Genomic DNA, 21,778 nt, shown 5'->3' with positions numbered 1-21,778 from the left:
GGAACCTCAGCGTCCCTTCCTCGGGGTGAGAGGGGAGGCAGGTGCCTGAATCTCATGGCGGGGGAGGGGGAATGAGGTTTAACAGCCTTTGCCCACATTCCTCTAGGGCCTGTCTCATCAGCTGCGGGACCCAAGGCCTGGCCCTTCCACGGGGTTCTCTGGGGCGAGCGGGTCACTCCTCGCTGGCCTCCCACGGAGACCTGAGTCCCTGATCCTCCCTGTCCAGCATCTGGTGACGGTTCTGTCGTTGGTCCCCTCCTGTCCTCTCCCATCTTTGTGGGGCCTGTGCCTTTTTCACCCCTTTGCTTTCTCATGTTGGACATATTTTGGAAGGACAAGAGGTACTCACGTGTTCAATCCGCCGTGTTTTAGAGACGTCACTGTGATCATTTCTCTACCAATGACCCTCCCAGCCCGGCGCCAAAGCCCAGACGCACAGGCCCTACACAGACGCGACATGCATTTCGCTGTGTATAATGCACACCCACTTTTTGGGGCCAAATGTTTAAAGGAAAAAATCTTTTAATTTTTAATTCAATGTTTTATTTATTTATAATTAGGTACTTCTTTGTTGCACTATAAAGAACATTTAGCATTTATTTTTGAACTTATGGTAGAAGAAATTTTATGTAACAATCACAAAACACACGAACAGTTACAAAGTATTTCTGATACTATCCATATGTAATGCACATCCTTATTTTCCCTCAAAAATTTGGGAAAAAAGTGCACATTATGCACAGTAAAATACGGTAATTTGCCCCCAGAACCTGGCACCGCCCAGGCTGAATCACTCTGTAAAAGCACAAAGACCATGGGACTTTCAGCCCTCCGCACGTCCTCAGAATTCCAGATTGTCACCTTTCCTAGCACGGTGTGTCTCTGTCTCCACCCAGGGCCACATCTAACCCTCTGGGTCAATAATCTGGTCCCTCTTCAAAAAGCCCCCAGAGCGGCGGGCTTCTCCCTCTGACCTGGAGCAGAGAGTGTGTTTTTACTCCATCGCACTCCCTCCCAGCTGCAAGACCCTAACACAACCCCAGGGGGCGCCCTCCACTCGACTCAACCTAAAACGCTGGTCACACAGCTCACTGTACCGATCTCATGACCCACTAAGGGGTCACAACCTACAGTGTGAAATCCCTTCCCATTCTCCGTCCCATCCTAGCAGGGACAGGGGTGCCCAAGGGAAGCCTTCCCTGCTCCCCAGTCAGGGCACATGCCTGTCCTTCATGGGACACAATGGCTGCCCCATGCCCTGCATCTGTGGTGGGCAGGCCCAGAGCTGGGGGGTGGGCAGCAGCTCTCAGGGTCCGAGAGAGCAGAACATGGACGTCTGTGCAAAGGTGTGTGCACACATGTCCACAGCAGCCACGAGGCAGAAACAGCCACACAGCCCCCGAGATGATGGACAGACAGAGGGCAGTCCGTCCACACGGAGGAACGGGACTCGGCCAGGAAAAGGCTGACGGAGGCAGAGATGCGGACGAACCCTGAAGGCACTTGTTCGATGCAGCGAGCCAGGCGTGGAAGGTCCCATGTCACTCCCGGTCTGTGCAAGTCACTGAGGAGAAACCAGGCCCGGCCAAGATTCACAACAGCTCTTCCAGCGCCAGGCCCTGGGGGGGCACGGGCCGGGGACCTTGGTCGGGGACCCCACTCAATGTCATGTCACCCAACGGCGCCCGGAGAAAGCTCCGCAAGGCACCTGTTTTTCATCTTTTTTATCAACCACAAAACCCTACCTACCGACTCTTCCCACCTTTGGAAAGCGAACAATTGGGGACCAGGAGAGGAGCAAAGGCTTCGGAGAAAACGGCGCCAGCGGGCCCTCTGCTGCGGGGACGCGGCCGACCCCACTGCCCCTGACTCTCACAGCCCTGGAGGAAGCTCTCGTGCCCACGCTAGTGACCGAAACACAGAGTTTGAATGTCTTATTGTTTAATAAAGTTCTCAGAGTTTGTCATGGGGCAAAAGGTACGCTAGACCGAGCAGAGGTTAGGAAGTTCATTATAAGCCTTTGTGGTGTCTAACTTAGCCCTCTATCTTTCTGTCTAAAGTTTCTTTATGTAATATGGACTCTGACTCCTTGGTAATAGTTTCTACGTGCTCAGTTTGTAGTGGCTCACCAGCCTCTCCTGCTTCTTTGCCCGTCTACTTCTAATTAACATATATTTCTGTCCAAGGTAAAGGAGGGGCTGTTACTTCAACAACTTTTAGACATTCAGGGGCTATTTCATTAGAGGGGACTTTGTTCTCTGGCCAAGAAATCATTCTGTACAACTTCATTGGAACCATGCGAATCAGTGAACCTGAAACACAGGTGTCTGACAGTCCCACCACCTGTTGGTCCTAAAACAAATGTGTGAGGAGGGACAGACAGGAAGTCCAGCCACCGTTGCCTCTGCCTGGCAGATACGTCTCAACCGTCCCGACCATGTCAAGGGATGGTTGCTGGCCAGCTCCTGACAGGTGTCCCCTTGCCCCTGCGCAGTGACTGAGGTGACAGACCCTGGCGGACCTTCTGCATGAAGGTTCCTGCGTCCTGTCCCAGGTCTGGGCTCAGGAGAGGGGGGGGGCACCAGGGGGACGGGGAGGCGCAAACAGACCAGGTGGGTCAGTAGCAGCGATTCGGCCCGGAAGAGGGCGTCTTCGACCGCTGCACGTTTAGAGAACGAGTCACAGGTGATCTCCGATTGCTGCCAGCATTTCTCATGTTGCTGTCCCCTGCCTCTGCCGAGACAGCCCCGACAGGCCTTCCCGGGGATGGACAGAGGAGGCATTGCGAGGGCCAAAGCCACTGCGCCCCAGGATGAGGTGTGAGCCAGCCCCGCGGGCCCACCTGCAAGGGGTCCATGGCCAGGCCACCCGAGCCCCGCCCCCCTCCTTCCGGGTGCTGACTCCTCTGCCCGTCAGGATCCAGGTGGCAGGTTTCCAGACGGAGGACGTGCTCCGGTGACAGAGAGGCACGGCCTGACTGAGAACCTCCGCCTCGGGGCAGCAGCTGGCACCAAAACCCATCTGCGGGCACCACCGCCCTTCCCACGGGAGAATGTGTTTGCTGGGCTCTTCCAGTGACAAGGAAGAGGGTCTAGAAGGAGGGCACCGGGGAGAGTGAGTGAGAGGCCCCCAAGAGTGCACACCTGTCCACAGCTGCCCCATGGGCCTTGGAGAAACTGGGGAGTCCTCTTCCTGGGTCTACGACGTCCTTCGGGCATCCCCCTGGCCGGCCAGTCCTCTGTCACCCGTCCCGGCATCCACCTGCCCGCCCCCACTGGCTGGGGGACAGCCCCTGCCCTCCACAGCTGCCGCCCCCAGGGCTGGCCGCAGAGACCACCTTCCTCCCTTCTCCGTGTCTCAGGCAGTGAGGAAGAACCTCCAACCCTAATGGGCGGAGCCGGGAGGCGAGGGGAGAGTGCCCCTCGATGGGGACTGTGCGCACATGGGCTCTGGGAGGGGCCGACGTGGCCAGCAGCCACCAAGCTGGGCCGCGCAGGTCGGTGCTTCCAAAGTTTATAGAACAAGAAGGAAGCGTGGCAAGCGCCAGGCTGCACGGGGATGGGGACTGGGAAGCCACTGCAGACACAAGTGCAGCCTCAGCTCAAAGGCAACACGCGAATCTGAGAGGCGTTCACAGTGTGTGTGTTTTCACCAGGCCCGGAGGAAGGGTCCTGCGCTGCCACGCGCCACAGGCCACATGCCCCTCTCAAGGCATGACCCCCGGAAGCCCATTAAAGAGTCTGCAGATGCCCACTGCACTCAGGTCAGCGGGGCTTTTGTCAAACGTCTGTGATCCCCAAACACCTGCAGGCCCGCAGGCTCAGTCCCCACCAACGTGACCAGAACAGGGAATCACCAGAAGCCCGTCCCAGCAAGAACAAAACCACAAGAACTGAGCATCGCAGCCTGAGCACGGGAAGACCCAGGACCGCCTGTAACAGGCGCAGCGTGCCTGGGCCACACTCACAGGACGGCAGGACCGAGCTGCCCTGTGACATCCAGTGGGGGCCACGCTGGACCGAGGGCAGAGACGTTGCTGAGAAGCCGACTCCAGCCCAAACTGGGGAAGAGCTTTCTGAGACTCGCCCTTCCCGACACTGGAAACGGTGGGGCTGGAAGTGGGAGCCCAGGGACCCAGTGCAAGGAACTTCTCATGGCCAAGGGCGCCCGGTGAGAGTCCTCAAGCCTCTGGGTGGCCAGATCTGGAGAGCTGGCACAGGTCGGTCTGCCCACACCAGGTCCCCTCAGGAGGACGTGCCTACCAATCCCAGCCAACGCCCACCCAGGTCCCCCGAGACCTGCCCCGGCCCCCAGTCAGCAGAGAGAGGCACACTGGCCTCTCTGGCGTCTCTAACCCTGGCCACGGGGCTGGAGAAACTCCAAGGACAGCCCAGGGTGTTTGTACATTATTGCTTCCACCTCTGAGGTGGTTCGCTGTGCACCTGCCCACATCTGGAGGGACCTACACCCCCGCCAAGGGCCTCCAGGAGACGGTGTTCTGCAAAAGAAATACTCTCTCTCCAAAGACAAGGAAAAGGGCCCAGGGGGTGAAAGGGAGCCACCATTTCATCTCCACACTCAGGCCCCGCCCCAAGCAGCCTTCTCCCCCCTCCTTCTCGAAAAGCGGGGGAAAGTGGCGGAGCCAGATGGACAGAGACACGGCACAGGAACGGGGACAATGTGCCCCATTTTCGATCTCCTTTGCCAGGAACTACGAACAGTGTTTCCAGTGAACGGAAGCAGAGAGATGCCACAGTGACCTTCCACTAAGGTCTTTGTCTTTCTCTGTAACCACCGTGTAACGGGGAAGAATGTGAGCTCCACACTTGGGTTCCGTCCCCGGGCTCCTCCAGGCCCTCGGTGCCCGTTTCCCAGCACTCCTCCACAGCCCCCGCATCTCCCAGGGCCACCCCAGTCCCAGGCCCGGGACTAAATCCCGGAGGCTGGAAAACAGTATCTTCTCAAGAACAATGAAAAGTTACACCAGGGGCTGGTACACACTCAACAGCTTCTTGCCCAAGGTCATCTGACCCGCCCATCCTCACACGGAAGAAACTGGGGCAGTTGACGAAGAGAGAGGAGGACCGTAAATGCGGCTCAGGTGACATGTTCACGGTGGCCCTGCACGCCCAGACCAGAGCGTCCCCGGCCCCTCCCCGCGCCAGAGGGCGCAGACTCTGTTTTTGAGCAGGGGTAGATTCCGAGAGGCTCGGGTGGGCATGTTCGGCCAGAGTTCCCCCCGCCCCACCCCCCTCCGGAGTCCAGCCAGGACCCTTGGCAGCGGCGGGTACTCTGGGGCACCGGCTCCTACAGATCGCTTCAAAGTTGCTCTCTTTGCTGAGCTCAACTTTCTGAGCCGTGTAACCTCACCCAGGTGCTCTGAAAATTACCTATGCACTGAATTGTAAGTGATCCTTAAAAGCTGAGACTCCTCGTGGTACCACAAAGAGACCTGTTCAAATTACCCCACCCCCAAGCCGGGGCAGGAGCCACCGCAGGGGGAAGGGGACAGGGGCCCCACCTCGATTTCCCAGCAGCGGCACCCGAGTCCTCAGGCATGTCTGCCAACACCTGGCAAGAATTTCACCCGGGCACAGACTGACACAGCTGGAGCAAAGCCCAAACCGGGGACCTGCCGGGTCACACCCTGTGTGACAGGTTGGAGGTCAGAGGTGAGGGAGCCTGTGCTGAGCACCGCCCACTCCGGGGCAGAACTGAGTCTCCGGCTCCTCCTGCAGCCCCTGTTTCTGTTTACGGGCAAAGCAGCCCGAGATGGGGAAACCGGCTGCTTCTAAAACCGTGACATGCACACCCACCCCGGGCCAAGAGGGATGTCTCTACCCCGTGCAGCCCAAACGAAATCCGACCTTCCTTCTATTCCTTTTTTTCCCCAGATTTTATTTATTTTTAGACAGAGGAGAAAAAGAGGGAGAGAAACATCAGTGTGTGGTTGCCTCTCACACACCCCCGACTGGGGACCTGGCCCACAACCCAGGCATGTCCCCTGACTGGGAATCAAACCAGCGACCCTTTGGTTCACAGGCAGGCGCTCAATGCACTGAGCCACACGGGCCGGGGCCACCCTTCCTTCTGTTTCCAGCGCACATTCATCCAGACGACCCCCAGAGCTGCTGGCTGGGTTTAGACCATGTTGGCTTTAACCATGAACTTGTGAAATACACTCCCACTCTGAAACCATCACTACTTCATGAGTTCCATGGAAAGTGATGTTTTGAAAGGGTGTTATCGTTTTTTATAACAACAGGACAAGGGAACCACTGGCCAAGGCTGATGTCACCTGAAAGCAGCTACAAAAGGGGCTGCAGAGGGGACACCTGTGAGCACTGGTGTCACCACACGTCCTGCTGCCGAGTCAATAAACTCATTCCCCGAGACGGGAATCGGCGAAAGATTAACCCGACCGGCCCTGCGAACGAACTGCGCCCGGAGCCGCAGGGAAACGCCTTCCAAGTCAGACAGCCCCTGAGATTTCAGTAACTCGTCACTAAGAGGGCCAGATGCTTACAGAACTTTTATTTTTAAACAAACAGGTAGTAGTGGAGTTTATATTTGGAGTTAATGAAAGACAGCCCTGCCGCCAACGTATTTTAAATACGCAATTACCCAAAATAACAGCCTTACACTTCTCGACGTTTTCAAAGTTAACATGCAGGCATTCTGCTCGAGCCTGATTAAGACGCTACAAAGTTACAAATAAATAACCAAACAAAAGGAAACATGTAACAGAGACTCCAACTTTTCGAAAGACAGCAAGTGTGCAGTGCACCCGGGTTGCTGTTTGCAGAGAAGCCCATAAACCAACCCACCACGTGGAAATTGCCTGTGCCTTCCCAGCCGGCGCATGCTAGCAAGAAAGGCAGTCAGTCCTGCCTCTCTGGCCCATTTTAGGAGGGGCGTGGAAGAAAGCCGGGTTGGCAAACATGAGATAATCCGAATTCCAAAATGAAAGAGAACAAACAACACAGAGACCGAGAAGGGACCTTCCACACACTCCAGGGCCACCCCCCTGGAGGGAGGGGGGACGCCACATTCCTGGCCCCAGGCACCCAGCAGCAGCAGCGTGGGTGGGAGGAGGTCACCGGGGACCTCGCTTCCTCCTGACATATTTTTCTTTCAACCACTAGTCCTTTCAAAAAAAAAAAAAGGCCCAGAAATAAAAATGCTGCCAAGGAGTTGCAGACCGGATCCCTCAGGCATTGCTGGTTAGGAATGCGTAGCCCGAGACCTCTCTGGAGAAGTCGGGCAGCTTCTCAGGAAATGAAACAGGCAATTCGAGGGCGCAAACCCGCATCTCCACTCCTCGATACTGATCAGGGAGAGAGGAAGACTTCCGTCCCCACACATGTCTGCAACCAAGTGTTTCTATCGAGTTTCACTGCTGACAGCCCCCAAGTGGAAACGACCCCCAAGTCCAGCACAGGCGAGAGACTGCGGCGTGTGCAGCCAGGTGATGGCGTTTACAGAGCATTTTGAAGTAACCAAATCGGAGACGTGGACAGCCTTGGCCAGGACGCTCGCTTGGCGGGAGCATCGTCCCTACACCCGAAGGCTGTGGGTTCGATTCCCGGTCAGGGTACATACATGATGTTTCTCTCTCCCTCTCTATCCCAAATCCATAGACATATCCTTGGGTGAGGATTGGATGGATGGATGGATGGATGGAAGGAAGGAAGAAACAGAGAACAGATCAGTAGCTACCAGGGGTCAGAGTAGTTAGTGATGGGCGCGTACACGTGGCGATGAGAGGCCTGAGGGGCCTGGGGTGACGGCCGATGCTGTATCTCACAATGTCACTCTGGTCGTGACACTGTGTCATGGCTTTGAAAGACCAGGGAACTAGGTCAAGGGCGCACAGGGTCCCTCTGTGCTCTCTCTTGTAACTGCACGTAAACGGACAATGACAGGAAGATGAAAAGTCCCATTTTAAAAGAAGACATAAATCAAAATACAGTTTTCAAACCCACGCACCGCAGAAAGTGGGTGAAGATCCATGAGCCGGTGGGAGGCTGGAATCGGGGTCTAAGAAATGCAGAAACAGGGCTCGAGGGCGAGAGCGCCTCTCGGTGGGCGCCCCCGCCAGCCCGGCCCAGCCGCCCACCTGCGGCCGAGGGGGTGTCCAGACAAAGGTGTGGGGACCACGGCACCCTTCCCTCCCAGCCTGAGCAATGCGCCAGGCACTCGGGGTGAGACACCATGCGGCCAAGACACGGGTCACCTTTCACATCCAAATGGACACACTTCTGTGACCCCTGAGGACCTGGGCACACCTGAGGGACTGGCTCTAATCAGGCACACGCACTCCCTGCTGCTAAACTGGAGCCACAGAACAACAGCTCGGCCTCCCTGGCGTCCCGGAGCCCGGAGCCCCAGGCGCCAGCTGTCTGTGAAGGCGCTGGCTAGGGGGGGAAGGAAGTAGGCTGCCTGGCTCCCTGTGCTGGACCTGGAGGGCGTCCCTCGTGTGGGAGACACCGGGCTGCGGACGCTGCCCAGGTCATCCTCAAAGCCACCATTCCCAAGGGGCCGCTGTGATGACTGCCATCCGGGAAAGGAACTGGGGGTTAACACTGTTGCGAGCGGCTGGGCTGCCTGCGAACAGGTGTGACTCCAGGTCCTTAACCTCCGACCTCGACTTCCTCCCTGGGAAGGCAGGGTGAAGGCCAAGTGGATGTTATTGGAAACAGGTGGCGAGGAGAGACCCATCTAACCAGCCCCAACCTTCACCCGAGTTTCAGCGGCCGCAGGGGAGTGAGCGCCTGCTGCGAGACCCCGCCACACCGAGCTCCCCCTGGCTTCCAGGCGTGCTCCGCTCCCTCCGACCAGGACACCTCTCCACCCTCAGCTAACTGACCCGTCCACCCAGCATGGGCTTATCCCCTCTTTCTTCTGGACAAGGTCCCTGACCCTCAGGCCTAAGGGCCCCTCCACTGTGCTGTCCCCTCCCTGTTCGGAGCACAGGTCACTGCTCTGAGTCCCAGGAGGGCAGATACAACGTGCACCTTGGCCAAACCACGTGTCTGCCACACCGAGGGGCTCCATGAACAAGGGACAAGTTCATATACCAACCAAGGACATCAAGTCCAGTGAACCTGGAGTGCTGGCCCCTCTGAGGCCTGAATCTCCCCGATCATTGGCTGAAAATGCTCAACCAAGGGACAACCAGCCAAGCGGTGGTCTTTCTACTTGGAGCCACGGGGAAGCAGACTGGTGCAGCTGGTTCAGATCCCGACTCTGCCATTAACTAGTCACTAACTAGTCACTAACTAGCTGAATGACCTGCAGCAAGTTCCGGTAGCCTCGGGGAAGCCCAGGTTGCTCCAATGGAGATGTGAACAGTGCCCACCCACCAGGGTTGCTGCTGACAGAATAAGGAAGCACATACATCAGGTGTTCAGCTAAGGGCCCCGCCACCAGTCAACGTCCCATAAATGTTAGCTATTGTGGCCCTTGCTGGTGTGGCGCAGTGGGTTGAGCGCCAGCCTGCAAACGACAGGGTCACTGGTTCAACTCCCAGTCAGGGCACGTGCCTGGGCACATGTAGGCCAGGCCCCTAGCGTGGGGCACAGGAGAGGCAACCCCACACTGATGTTTTTGTCCCTCTTTCTCCCTCCCTTCCCCTCTGTCTAAAAATAAATAAAAATCTTTCTGATTAGCCACTATGGCCATGAGAGGAAGGAAGATGAAGATAAACCCTGCACAAAAGACCAGCTAGAAATGGCACAAAATCTCACAGTGTAAGAACAGGGGACCAACAACACGCAACCCAACAGAAGGAAGACACGGAAAAGCACCACCAAGAGGGCTCCCGGGGCCACAGCCGCGGACCAGCGGCAAAGGAAAGCCCGCAACGCGCCTTCGGGGGCCGGCCCCCAAGGTTTTAACTTAAGCAATTGAGTTTCTCAAGACTCAGAAACTCCAGAATCAGCAACTTGAATAAGGTTCATGTGTAGGCCATTTGCTCAGACTGGAAGCTTGTCAGACCTTGAGCGTTTCCATGAGTAACTCCTGCCCGTGCGAGGAAGGGCCGGCCAGGACACATTCACGCCGAGAGCCCAGAAAGCGCTCGGATTCCAGATTAGGGGAGATGATTCCTCAAATCCCAATATTTCTGTAGTTAATGGAGCCAGCTAACGTTGAGACGAGCTGCCCCCCTAAATCTGGACATTAAGTGCTAATCATATCCACTTGTAAATGGCACTCACTTCATTATATCAAACATTCAAGTTTGTCTGTGAAAAGTTTAACTCTGTAAAGGGTACTTGGGGCGTGGGTCTTTTCCTAGTGCCCTGGACAGCGTCACTCAGAGCCACGGCTCCCACCAGGTCAGGCTGACATGGGACCGGCCTTCAACGCGGCAAACAGAAAACAGCAGAAACAAACCCCCCCCCTCTCTACACGACCGCCCCCCAAAAGTACCACAGTCCCCTGGTGGGAGACCCCTAAGTAAAGCACACTTCGAGGAAACTGAGTCTTTATTACAGTCACGTACAGCAGGTAGACAGCGCGCTCCCCTCTACGGTGGACGGTCTCGGCGTCACGGTCAGCGTGCACAGTTTTGTGGCAAACGCCACTCGAGGCTCCCCACTTGAATTTCTCCGCTCCCCCACCCCAACTGGAGTGCACAGAACACGGAGAGAGAAATCACGCCAGCCAAGTGCTCAGAGCCGCAGGGAAGCAGGCGGGGAGCTTTGAAGGTCCTCAGGACAGATGGCATCAGAAAGACACCGAACTCTGGAGCAATTTCGACTGAAGACACAAAACATTAAAAATATTCTCTTTCAATGGCATACGCTTGGGTTTTGCTTTGAAATACTCCAGGGGGGGCAAAAACACCCTCCAGAAAAAAATAGATACAATAGTATTCGTGAAATACCCGCTGAAAACGGCTGAAGCGGAACGAGAAGAACACCCAGCTCAGTGTCCCAGTCCCCAGGCTCACGCGTGTCTGGAGATCCCCAACGGTGGAAAGACACACGGAACCCCATCTCCACCATGCACGCCACCGGATGCGTTCACTTGAGCTCGGGTGTAGGTTTCCACCAGCTCAGCCGCCAAAGCACCACCCGAAGCCACTCGCCTCTCTGAAGGCGAAGCCCCGGCTGGGCCCAGGCCCTCAGCCCACCCCACCTCCCCACTCCTCTCCGACGGAACCCCGCGTTCACTCTCTGTGGGCACTTCCCCCCAAACACCGAATCTCAACGTGGAAGGGCAGATGTGAACTTCACCTTCTTAAGTCATCGCCCGCAAGATGGCCTCGGATTTGAGAAACCCTCACGAAATACCACAGCTGACAGGAGACAACTTTTCCGAAACCTCTCTAACTCCTGACGAATAAGATCATACATCAGCCGCAACAAATGACGATGAAGAAGGGCCATTGACCACACTTTGGGTGACGGGAGGGCCGGCTCCAGAGACCCGCAGTGGGGGAGGGGGGGGGCGACCGCCACAGCCGCAGGAACCTCGTGGTGAAAACTCCAGCCTCTAAAATCTACGTCGCCCCCTTCCAGCTTGCGACGGGCAAACATTCCAATGCACCCAGGACAAAGTGCTCCTCGCAACTTTTAAACCAAATGTAACACAGAACCGGGGGCTGCGCGGCGGAAACCCAGCCGCTGAAAGGAGGGAGGGGAAACAGCTTCGTCTGCAGACACTTTACTGGGTGGGAGACAGGGCGGGGGGGGGGGGGGGAGGCACTTACCAACACTTTGTTTTCCAGTTTGTCTCCCTTCACCTCCAGCCTGACCTTCTTCTTCACCCCGATCCTAATCTTCCTGCCAATCACATCCTTAATGCTCTCTGAAAGAAGGGAATAGTGACGTTATAATCCTTTATTAATTAGAGAAAGCAGGGGTGGGGAGAGCACTGGGAGAAAGGTTTTTGATTGTTTTCTTAATTTCATGTTTATTTATTTTTAGACAGAAGGGAAGGGAGGGAGAAAGAGAGAAAGAAACATCAATGTGTGGCTGCCTCTTGTGCGCCCCCCACTGGGGACCTGACCTGCAACCCAGGCATGTGCCCTGACTGGGAATCCAACTGACAACCCCTTGGTTCACAGGCCGGCGCTCAGTCCACTGAGCCACATCAGCCCTGGCTTTTTTTTATTGTTTTTATTATTGCTTGTCTTTTGTAAATTATTTGCTTGTTTTAACGAGCTTGGTCGTTATCACTCACCAACTATCTAATGAATACCTACTATGTGCCCGTCCCACGTGCTCAAACACTGGGGCAAACAGAAAAGCACCTGACGGCGGAGCGCAGTCCGTGCAAAGGCATGATGTAATCTTGCCTTGCAAACAGGGTGCACGTGCGAGACCAGGAGAGGGCCTGCGGGGCAACGGCACACCGCACACAGCCACACACACCACAGCGTAGGAGGGACTCGCAGCCTCGCTGGGCTGGCCGCCTGCACCCCGGCACCCTCTCTCCGTCACGGGGCCACACGGGCCTGGCCAGGTTCCAGACCGCCTGGCGTGAAGGGAGGAAACAGGGCAAAGACCCAGAGCTGGACCGAACCACACAGCCGGGAAAGGGTGCTTCCTAGCCCCCGGTCCTTCCATGATTCTCACGGCACAGCACCCCAGGGTGGCCAAAAGGTGACAGAACGGGAGGGGGGCAGGAAGGAGAGAGAGAAAGTGAGAGATCTGAGAATTTGGGTGGTGGTAGGAAGGAGTCCCCTACACTGGACAGTCCCACACCAAACTTGTCATCTTCCTCCTCCTCTCCAGCCACTGTCTCCAACTGCTTTCTCTCAGGTAGGGAGGGAGCCGGTCACCGCCTCTCCCAAAACTGCCTCCTAAAGAGCTCCTGACCTCTGACCTTGACCCTCACCCAGGCCTCAGAAGCTCTCACCAAGGCCAAGTCCCTGACCTCCGACCTCTCAGCACCCCCCTTCCCTCCAAAGACAAGAATGACCCACCCAAAACCTCAGGTATGACTGTGTCACTCTCAGCCTGTGAGCTGCACACACTTGGGGACGAACCCAAACTCTGTGGCAGGTCCCTCAAGGTCTTTCTTTCACAGTCTGTGAGCGTGACATCTCAGCACACACCTGAAGACACAACCGCCGGTCACCCCTCTGCACCCCAGGACCTGTGGGGGAGACTCTTCCCCACTGTCCCCGGTTCCAGCGAACCTGACATCACCTGGGAACACGAGGAAAGAGGCCAGTCCCACACAGAAGGGTTATTGGCACCGCCACCTCCACGTGGCCGTACAGTGACACTTTCCTCTCATTTTTCCCGGCACTTCGATTTTTAAATAAATAGCCTGTGTGACTTTCAGAAGCAGAGAAATGCACATTTTAAATGCCTTGGGGGGACTGCCTTATGTTGAAGTTTTCACGTCTTTGCCATTTTGAACTGATCATATGGGAACGCTAGTGAGCGCTTGAAATTAGACAGGAAACTAGGTACAGCAACCCGGCCCGTCCCTGCAACGGTCTGACGACCAGCCGGCTGAAGGGCCCAGAGGGCCCCGGTTGGGCACTTCCCCAAAGCATGTGTCCCTAGTTTGAAAGATGGGGAGACGGGCAAGACTGGATAAACCCCCAAATTCCACTGCCACATGAAGGCCCAATGCAACTCCGTACAGTGCGCCACAGTACTCATTTTGAGAACCATCCATTTAGAGCGGGCGCCTCCCCTCCGCCCCGTCCTCCAGCGCGCCCTCTCTCCCGGTCTGAGCGAGGACCTGCACTCCCATCGGGGCTCAGGCAGCGAATGGAAAACTCTGCCCCTCCGTGGTCGTCGCGGCGCCCTGGCCGCGCGGCAGCCCTCCCTTCCCCGGAGCCCAGGGTGCGTTTCCTCTTCCGGGCAAGGTGTGGGAAAGGTCTGGGCTCCAGAACCGGACGGACCACTCGCTGCATCCAGCGAGGCAGCTGATGCTTATCTGCCCGGCCGACGCCGCCGGGCTGGGGAGAGAGGAGGCGGGGCGCGGTGGGGCGGAGGGAGCAACTCCAGACCCGAAATGCGCGAACAGAACTCCTTGTGTTCGCCTTCCCATGCAACAAAAGCGAGAGCTCCCGCCGGTCAGGCTTCACCTGCCGAGTTAACAGGGGGAGCCCTCACGAACTACCGCAAAGTGCCGGGGCTACAGGAGGCACAGGGAGCGGCGGGGGGGGGGGGGGAATTCCTCAAACGCAGAGCGAAGGGGTGAGAACCGCCCCCCGGGTCAGCACACCCCACAGCAGGGCGGGTGCCAAGGACGGGACCGAAAGGGATTCAGGTCACTGGGGCTCCGAGCTCGGCGCGCACGCCTGGTTATGATACCTCGCACGCGCGCGCGTGGACACGCTGGGTTTCCGGGACATTTCAGTTCTGCCATCTCAACCCTCCGCAAAACTGAAGTGAAACCCCAAGGTGTAAAAGCGACCCCCCACCGCCACCCCAAAAAACAACCTCCAGGGACGCAGACAAGGGGGCACTTGGTACTAGGTACCCTGGACAGGTTCCCTACGAGATCCGGGGTGGGGAGCACAGGTAGGTTAATTATTATTAAAAGAAGGCTTTTGTCATTAACCCTCATTTTCCTGGCCCGAGTTTGCGTCAGTCCGGTAACGCTTTCGCTCCCAGCTCGCCAACCGAAGCTACGCCTTTCCAGGTCCTCACCAAGACCAGCGCCCCTTCCCCAAGTCTGCTCGTCAGCGGGGCGCCCCCGTATGGGATTTTCGTGGGGCGCACTGCCGGAAACCACCTCCTGTGCGCTCGCCCGCATCCAGCGCTGGGCTTCCCGAGACTTCCCCAGGGGGGGCGCGGGCCGGGCGCTGTTAGGGGGTCTCCGCGCCCGGACAACTCCGGAGACGCTGGCAGGCCCGTCTCCGCCAACCTCCACCCCCTGGTGGCCGCGGGAGGTGGCGCCCGGGCCTCTCCGGACTTGGCTCTCCTGGCGGCCAAACGAGAGCGAACTTCCCCGGGTCCCGGGGCCCCACCCAACAGCGCTCCGACCCGGGGCGCGGAACTCCGCTCGGGAGCGCAGAGCTCCGGGGAAAGGAGCGCAGAGGCGGGGGTCCCTCTCACCTGTCAGCTCGCGGGGCACCTCGCTGCTCTCCTCAGCCATGGCTTCCACTCGCCGGGACCGCAGGTCCCGCTCCGATCCGCCGCCCCGCCCTCTCGAACCCTCGGTTTTGAGAGGCTGATGCGGCGTGCAGATGGGAGGAGGCGAGAAGGCGGGCCGAAGAGACTGTTTGGCCGCGCCCCTGCCCCCCCCCAAAAAAACACAAATAAATAAATAAATAGTTATGGATCCGCAAGGGGCTGCGGCTGCGGCTACATGATGCCTCCTAGAAGCTCCCGCGGCCGATGGACCGACGGACGGATAGAGAGCCCGCAGGACCCCGCTTCGGCCCCGCGCCTGGCTCGGCTGTGCCCTTGCTTCCGCAGCGGCTCGGGCCGATCGGGGCACCTGCGGCCCTAGGTGCAGGCGGACGGCGTGGGAGGGCGGGGAGAGCGCGCCGGGGCTGGGGTTCCCGGCGCTCCCAAGGCTTGGCTGGGCGGGGGCAGCCGCGGCCCTCCCCACCCTCTCCTCCTCCTCCTCCTCCTCCTGCGTCTCCTCCTCCTCCTGCGTCTCCTCCTCCTGCGTCTCCGCCCCGCCTCGCGAGAACGGCCCCGCACGGTCCCCGCGGCCTTGGCGCCGGGGCGCCGGCTCCCCGCGTGGGGCGCACTCCGGGGGAGGTCGCCGGGGCCTCAGTGGTGGCGTCTCGGCCCCGGATCACAGCCTCGCTCCCCGACCCTGAAGCCTGGCGTCTGGAGAGGGCGCGCGCGGGCCCGGGAGCCCTCTGCTGGCCGCGAGAGAGGACAGCCGGGGGGCCGGGTCCCGACGCGTCCTCGCGCCCGCGGGCGGAGCGCCAGGCGGCGGGAGCGGCAGGTTCGGTGGCTGGGTCCGCAGAGATACCGGTTCCCTCTGGGACTCTCCCACCCTCGCCCCTGGCGCAGCCCTCCCCGGGCCACGTAGTGCCGTTTCCCCTGCCTGGTGTGAGCGGGAGCCGGACGGAACCTGTGAACAGCGACCCTGTGTGACAGCCGCAGCGTGCGATCGCAGACACTCGACTCGGGAGATCGCGGACACAGTCCTGTCACTCGCAGGGACCTCCGCTGACCCCAGGGCTATGCGGATAGTGAGCGTTATTCCCAGAAGCCCGGGCGGGTCTGGTCCTACCTGGCCGACCCCGTCCTACGCCCCCCTGACTCCGCCCCAGAAATACCTTCGGGAACAGAACGCCCGTGAGCGTCTCCGTTGCGGCCTTATTTCCCAGCGGCTGGGAATGTCGCGACAGGTTGCTTTTTAAAAGGACACTAAGAGGAGAGGGAGGAAAGAAAAGGGAGCCCGGCTTTGGCCTCTACTTTTAAGCACCACTGGCCACCGCAAACATCAAAAACAGCCTTCCGCACCGCCCCCGCCCCGCACTAGCCAATCCGACCCCTTCCCACCCGCTGGCCCTCAAAGACTCCGGCGCTCAGACCCGGCTCTCCCCCAGACTCAGTGCTTCCCCTTCCCAGGAAGTTTATCGGAATCTTATCTATGTTTCCACCCTGGCCCGGAGGGCGCCATCTTCCAGAGGGTTTCCCGGGGTTTTCCGGATTACCGAATCCTCCACTGAGAACCACTGGAATGCGTTGCCTGGGACGCTTTGGGAAGCCCAGCCTGGCACCTGGGGCATTGCCCGGGGGCTTGTCTAGTGTTCCTGGTTAACTCTCTTGTGGTTCCCTGCGTTCCGTTTGTCTGCGGGACGGTCCAGACTGTAGGTGATCTGGGGCAGGACTTCACTTCCCACGTTTGAAGGTCCTGGGCAGACTTGCGCAAGGCCGGCGTTGGATCAGCCCTTGGTGACGCGCTTCGGACCTCAGGCTCCCTCCTGTTCGTCTCAAAAGGTGTCCGTTTCTTTAAGCTAGACGTGTCCTTTATGCCTAAAATATCTTTTTATGCAGTAAGTGGAAATTAGCATCTTCCATTCAACTGCCTGTGTTAAGAAGGGTTTTTCTGGCACATCCCAATGAAGGCTCAGAAATAGCCCTGAAGGTTCCCAGGCACATGGTAACTCCTCTAAATAAAGGCAAAATATCAAAATATCCTCCCCACCCCCAGGCCCTGGGTGGAGAAGAGAACAGAGGAAAGGCTGGCTTCACGGCAGCCGTGTAATTCCGGGCTCCTTGGCTGGCGTCTTTTAAAGGAGGCCGGGGTTTCAGTAAAAGAATCTTGTCTGTTTGTTTGTCCATTTGTTTGTTTGTTTTCCACTGCCCACAGCCCACCTGCCCCCGCACCTCTGCAGGTGTGTTGGGTGCATGAGTCTCTTATCTCTGAGCTCACAAAGGACTGACTGACCTGGAGGTCAAAGTCATTTACTTCTTGGGTGCAAAGCTCAAATGGTTCCAAAGGGTGAGCAGACAGCGCTAAGGAGCACTGCGTAGAATGCTGTGTGGTGTGGCCAACTGCCCACGCACACGCAGGCACACACGGCCACAGTGCCTCAGTCTCCCGCCCCACGCTGCGGGCCTTGCTCAGAGGACCTGCCCCCCGACGTCCGTACTTGGAGAGTTATCCCTCCCGCTCAGCCCGGGCCTCTCGGGGTGAAACTGACCACTCCTATCCGTGAGATTAGCTGCAGCTTCGACCTGTGAATACCTCTCTGTGGCCGAGGGTCAAGCACTGCAACTGGCCTGATAAACTGGCTTGCAGAGAACCCCGACCACACCTGACCTTCCAAAATGCGAAACATGTGGCAATAAATGTGACACGGACTGGAGTAACAAAATTATTTTGGGAAATTACACATGGACTTTAAAATATTTTCAGTTGCTAGGCATAGATTCACAGGTACATACCATCACACTCTGCACAACGACCTTTTTGGTCAGTGGCAGATGGTCCCGTAACATCAGGATGGAGACCCTGGCCGGTGGCTCGGCTGGTTGGAGCGACGCCATGCACCTCACAGGGTTGCAGGTTCGATCCCTGGTCTGGGCATGTTCCAGAGGCAACCAATTGATACTTCTCACGCTGATGTTTCTCTCTCTCTCCTTCTCCCTTCCTCCCTCTCTAAAACCAATAAACATATCCTGGAGTGAGGATGAAAAAAATAGTAATTAGTTAATTAAAAAATTATAGCCCTGGCTGGTGTGGCTCAGTGGATTGAGCCCTGACCTGCGAACCAAAGGGTCACTGGTTTGATTCCCAGTCAGGGCACCTGCCTGGGTTGCAGGCCAGGTCCTCAGCAGGGGATTGGTGAGAGGCAACCACCCATTAATGTGCTTCTCCTTCTCTTTCTCCCTTCCTTTCCCTATCTCTAAAAATAAAAAATAAATAAATAATCTTTTTAAGAAAGATTATAACAGAGCTAAAAATTCCTATCAGCCAGTGCAGCGATTTTCAGCGGTGTGCTGCAAGAATGCTTAAAACACGTGCGGCCTGCCTCTTTAGTCAGCAGTAGGGGCCTTTTCCCCTTAGACATACAAATGTTTAAAAAATGACAACAGCCAACACAACAATAGCCGTCCAGTGTGAATGAATCAAAATCACACCTATTTTGTGTCGGGTTGACAAAAAAAAAATTGGGGGGGTGTGCCACAGAATTTTAGTCGCTAGTTTATGTGCCAGGAGATGAGCAAGGTTGGAAGTCACTGGACTGAGGACATGGGAGCCACGCACAGCACCAGGCCTGATCGCCGGCGTGGGGTGATGCCGGTGTGGGGTGATGCCGGTGTGGGGTGATGCCGGCGTGAACGAGCCAACCGCGCCACCCGCTGTGCGAAGTGTCCCAGACACAACGGTGTGTGTCCACCGTGCACAGCGACAGGTGATTGTGTTCCCGCTGTTCAGTTACCGCACTGCACGTCACCATCAGGTCACAGAGCACTCTTCCTCCTTACAACAAGCACAGCCGTGTCACGTGGGCAGCAGCTGCAGGCACCCCGTGTCTCCCGTGTGTCCTGGTTACACCGTTTTCCCTTGTGTGGGAGTTCATCTTGTGTTTTGCACAGTAACCTACGGCACAGGTTTGCGGCCCAGGAGCAATAGGCTGGACCACCCCGGCTTCTGTAAGCGCCTCTGGGATGTTCGCAGAACCGTGAGGTCACCTAAGGACACATCTTCTCAGAACATATTTTCATCGCTAAGCAGTGCATGCCTGTATAGGCAAACTCTCCATACCTTCTGCTCAATTTCTCTATAAGTCCAAAACTGCTCTGAAAGGTAGTTTATTACTTTATATTTAAAAGGGCATTAATCCACGAGGGCATGGAAGACAGGAGCAACAGCAGACAAGAAAATTCAACAGTTTGGAAACTAGGAAAGCCGACGGAGGGATGGTAACCGACTTCACAGACCAGAGAAGGACAGCTTCGGAGCCAGAGGGGAGAAAGCAAGGACGAGGCAGCGGACCCCTCTCGCAGAGCCAGAGAGGAACCTCGGGAGCTGGAGAGGCAAACGGTCCCCCCACGCGGAAGAGCAGAACACGGGGTTGGGGGGGCGGGACAAAGAACGGGAGGCGGGGGACTGAATGGAAAAGTTACACACTTCCTCGTCCCTTCTGTGTGTCCAGCCCCCAGCCCATGACAGTGGCCTGAAGTTGGAAGGTCACTCTTTGGAGGGAGGGACAAGAGAGGACTGACTCTCCAAACCGCAGAGGGTGTGAGTGAGAAGGCACAGCCCACCTACAGACGAGATGAGAACAGAGAGCCCCAGGCTCCTTCCTCCTCTGCTCGGCTCTCCAAAGTCCAGCGGCCAGGTTGACCATTTCGGGCATCGGATTGCAGAATTCCTCTTCAAGTCATTGACTGGCCTTGAAAGAAAAACCGGTGGCGACTCAGGTCCGGGAATTTGCCCATGAAAAGGCCAGGTCCCCTCCAGTCACCCAAACGTGAGCGCCACCTGCTGGTCAGCTTTCTTATGCTGCCCTGTGAAGTATGAGCCCAGAAGATGCTACTACGTGGGAAACCCTCCCTCCCAGAGGCCAGAGACGGACATAGATAAACCCCACGGGCGACAGAGAAGAGCATGGGGACAAAAGAAACCTTTTAAAACTCTAGTCCTACGAGAAGTAATAATAGCTCATTCGTTTGACAATCCCGAGCCCCGGACACATTTCGTCAGCATTGCTTATCCCTACTATCCTGTTTCTTCCCCCGTTCAGTCTCATATCATGGATTTCCATAAAAGTGGGAAAACTGTCGCTCAGTTGCTCGGGCTGTGAGGAGGTCCGGAAGGGTCACCTTTCTGAGAGACCTCACCACGGGGAGGAACAGAGTGGGAGGCCTGGGCCTGCTCATCTGTCTCTCTCCTTGCGATGGTCCTGACCACAGCTGTGCCCCAAAGCACCACAGTGCTCCCACACAGAGGAATCTATTTCATGAACCCTGCAGCTGCCTCTCGGATTCTGTCTAGAAGTAGTCATCCCCATTTGGGGATGGCTCCTGTTCTGGCAGCTCTCAGAGGCCAAGAAAAGGGGCCCAGCCCTCCAACCCAGCCCACACCCCCTCCCCTCCCCAGCCTCACTGCCCTGTGTATCCCAGAGGTGCAGTGAGCTGACCCGGAGGCTTTCAAATTCTGAAATCAGCTCATTTTAAATAGTCCTTCTGGAAGTCTAGAGATCTTGAAATAATTGTCTCCTTTGTCCAGGAGACCATTGGCTTCGGTCAAACCGTTCACGCTCTAACAGCCCTGTGGTGCCCCTGGCTGTCTAGCTGGAAACCCCCTTAGCAGGCCAATCACCCCTCTGACGAACGGGAAATCTGCACACCATCCACACAGACTCTGGGTGAAGCTGGGGACCTGCAGACAACCAAGAGTCTCCAAAAGTGACCTGCAGGAAGCTCAGTTTTAAAATCTGCCCAATTTCCGGCGTGCTTCCCGATGATTATTTAAGGCCATAATGCCTCCTCTGGCCACGTCCTCTTCCAACCATGTTGTTCGACAAGGTCCGGGCACGGAGGACTCAAGTTCAAGGAACTCGTCTCCCCGGAAGAGAACGTGGCATCCAAAATGGGGTAACAATTGGCTGCTTTATTTTAAGTGTTTTACTCTTGCTACTGAAGACAGGCATTGTACAGTACTTACTTATTCCTGTGAAAATCACCCTAGAGGAAGGGACAGTTCAGGGGAAAACATTAGTATTCCCCGCAGAACTGCCTGAAAAGATGGAAAAATCCCCTCTAATGAAATAGCCCCTGAATGTCTAAAAGTTGTTGGAATAACAGCCCCTCCTTTACCTTGTATAGGGATATATATCAATTAGAATTAGACAGGCAAAGAAACAGGAGAAGCTGGTTAGCTATTAAGCATGTAGAAACAGTTACTAGGGAGACAGAGTTTATAGTACACAGAGAAACATTTTAGACAGAAAGGGATAGATAGCTAAATTAGACATCACAAAGGCCTTATACTCAACCTTTTGCCCCATGTCAAACTCTAGGAACTTTAATAAACAATAAGACATTCAAATTCTGTACATAGAGCTATTTCAAATTGTCTGATTAATGGTTCTCCTGGTCAAAACAACTTTTGTTTAACATAACTGAAATTATGGGAACTTTCGTACTTTTCCTGGTTACCTTTGTATTGATTTTTTCTGCTTAACTGATCATGCTATGCACCTGCAAATGTTAATCACTACCAGAAACGAAAATATAAAAACCTGCTTGTACTTGCAATAAATGGAACAGAGCTTCACTGTCCTTTGAGGCGTGTTGTCATCTGTTAACCCATCGCCGATGCCTTCCCCACCTTTCAGGAATCCCTGGACCCTGCTGCGGCTGGTCCGCCGCATCCT

General features: G+C 56.5%; 1 protein-coding gene across 2 annotated transcripts in view; it reads right to left on the bottom strand.

Annotated features, from left to right (window-relative positions):
• CARMIL1 (capping protein regulator and myosin 1 linker 1) overlaps positions 1-15,737 on the bottom strand; it is a 145,760-nt gene extending 130,023 nt beyond the window's left edge. The window contains exons 1-2 of one of the 2 annotated variants that reach the window (XM_037051398.1): positions 15,036-15,737; positions 11,720-11,817 (exon numbers count right to left, since the gene is read on the bottom strand). In XM_037051398.1, the coding sequence (XP_036907293.1) occupies positions 11,720-11,817; positions 15,036-15,075 (138 nt within the window). In that variant the 5' untranslated portion in view covers positions 15,076-15,737. The remainder of the gene's footprint in view (positions 1-11,719; positions 11,818-15,035) is intronic. The other variant, XM_037051399.1, reaches the window with a different exon arrangement.
• Positions 15,738-21,778: the final 6,041 nt, after the last annotated feature.

Source organism: Sturnira hondurensis, unplaced genomic scaffold (assembly GCF_014824575.4).
Source record: "Sturnira hondurensis isolate 20B ecotype Veracruz unplaced genomic scaffold, ASM1482457v3 Scaffold0007217, whole genome shotgun sequence".
NCBI lineage: Eukaryota > Metazoa > Chordata > Mammalia > Chiroptera > Phyllostomidae > Sturnira > Sturnira hondurensis.
The sequence above is the reverse complement of the archived record's forward strand: the minus strand, read 5'-3'. Positions and strand labels throughout refer to the sequence as shown.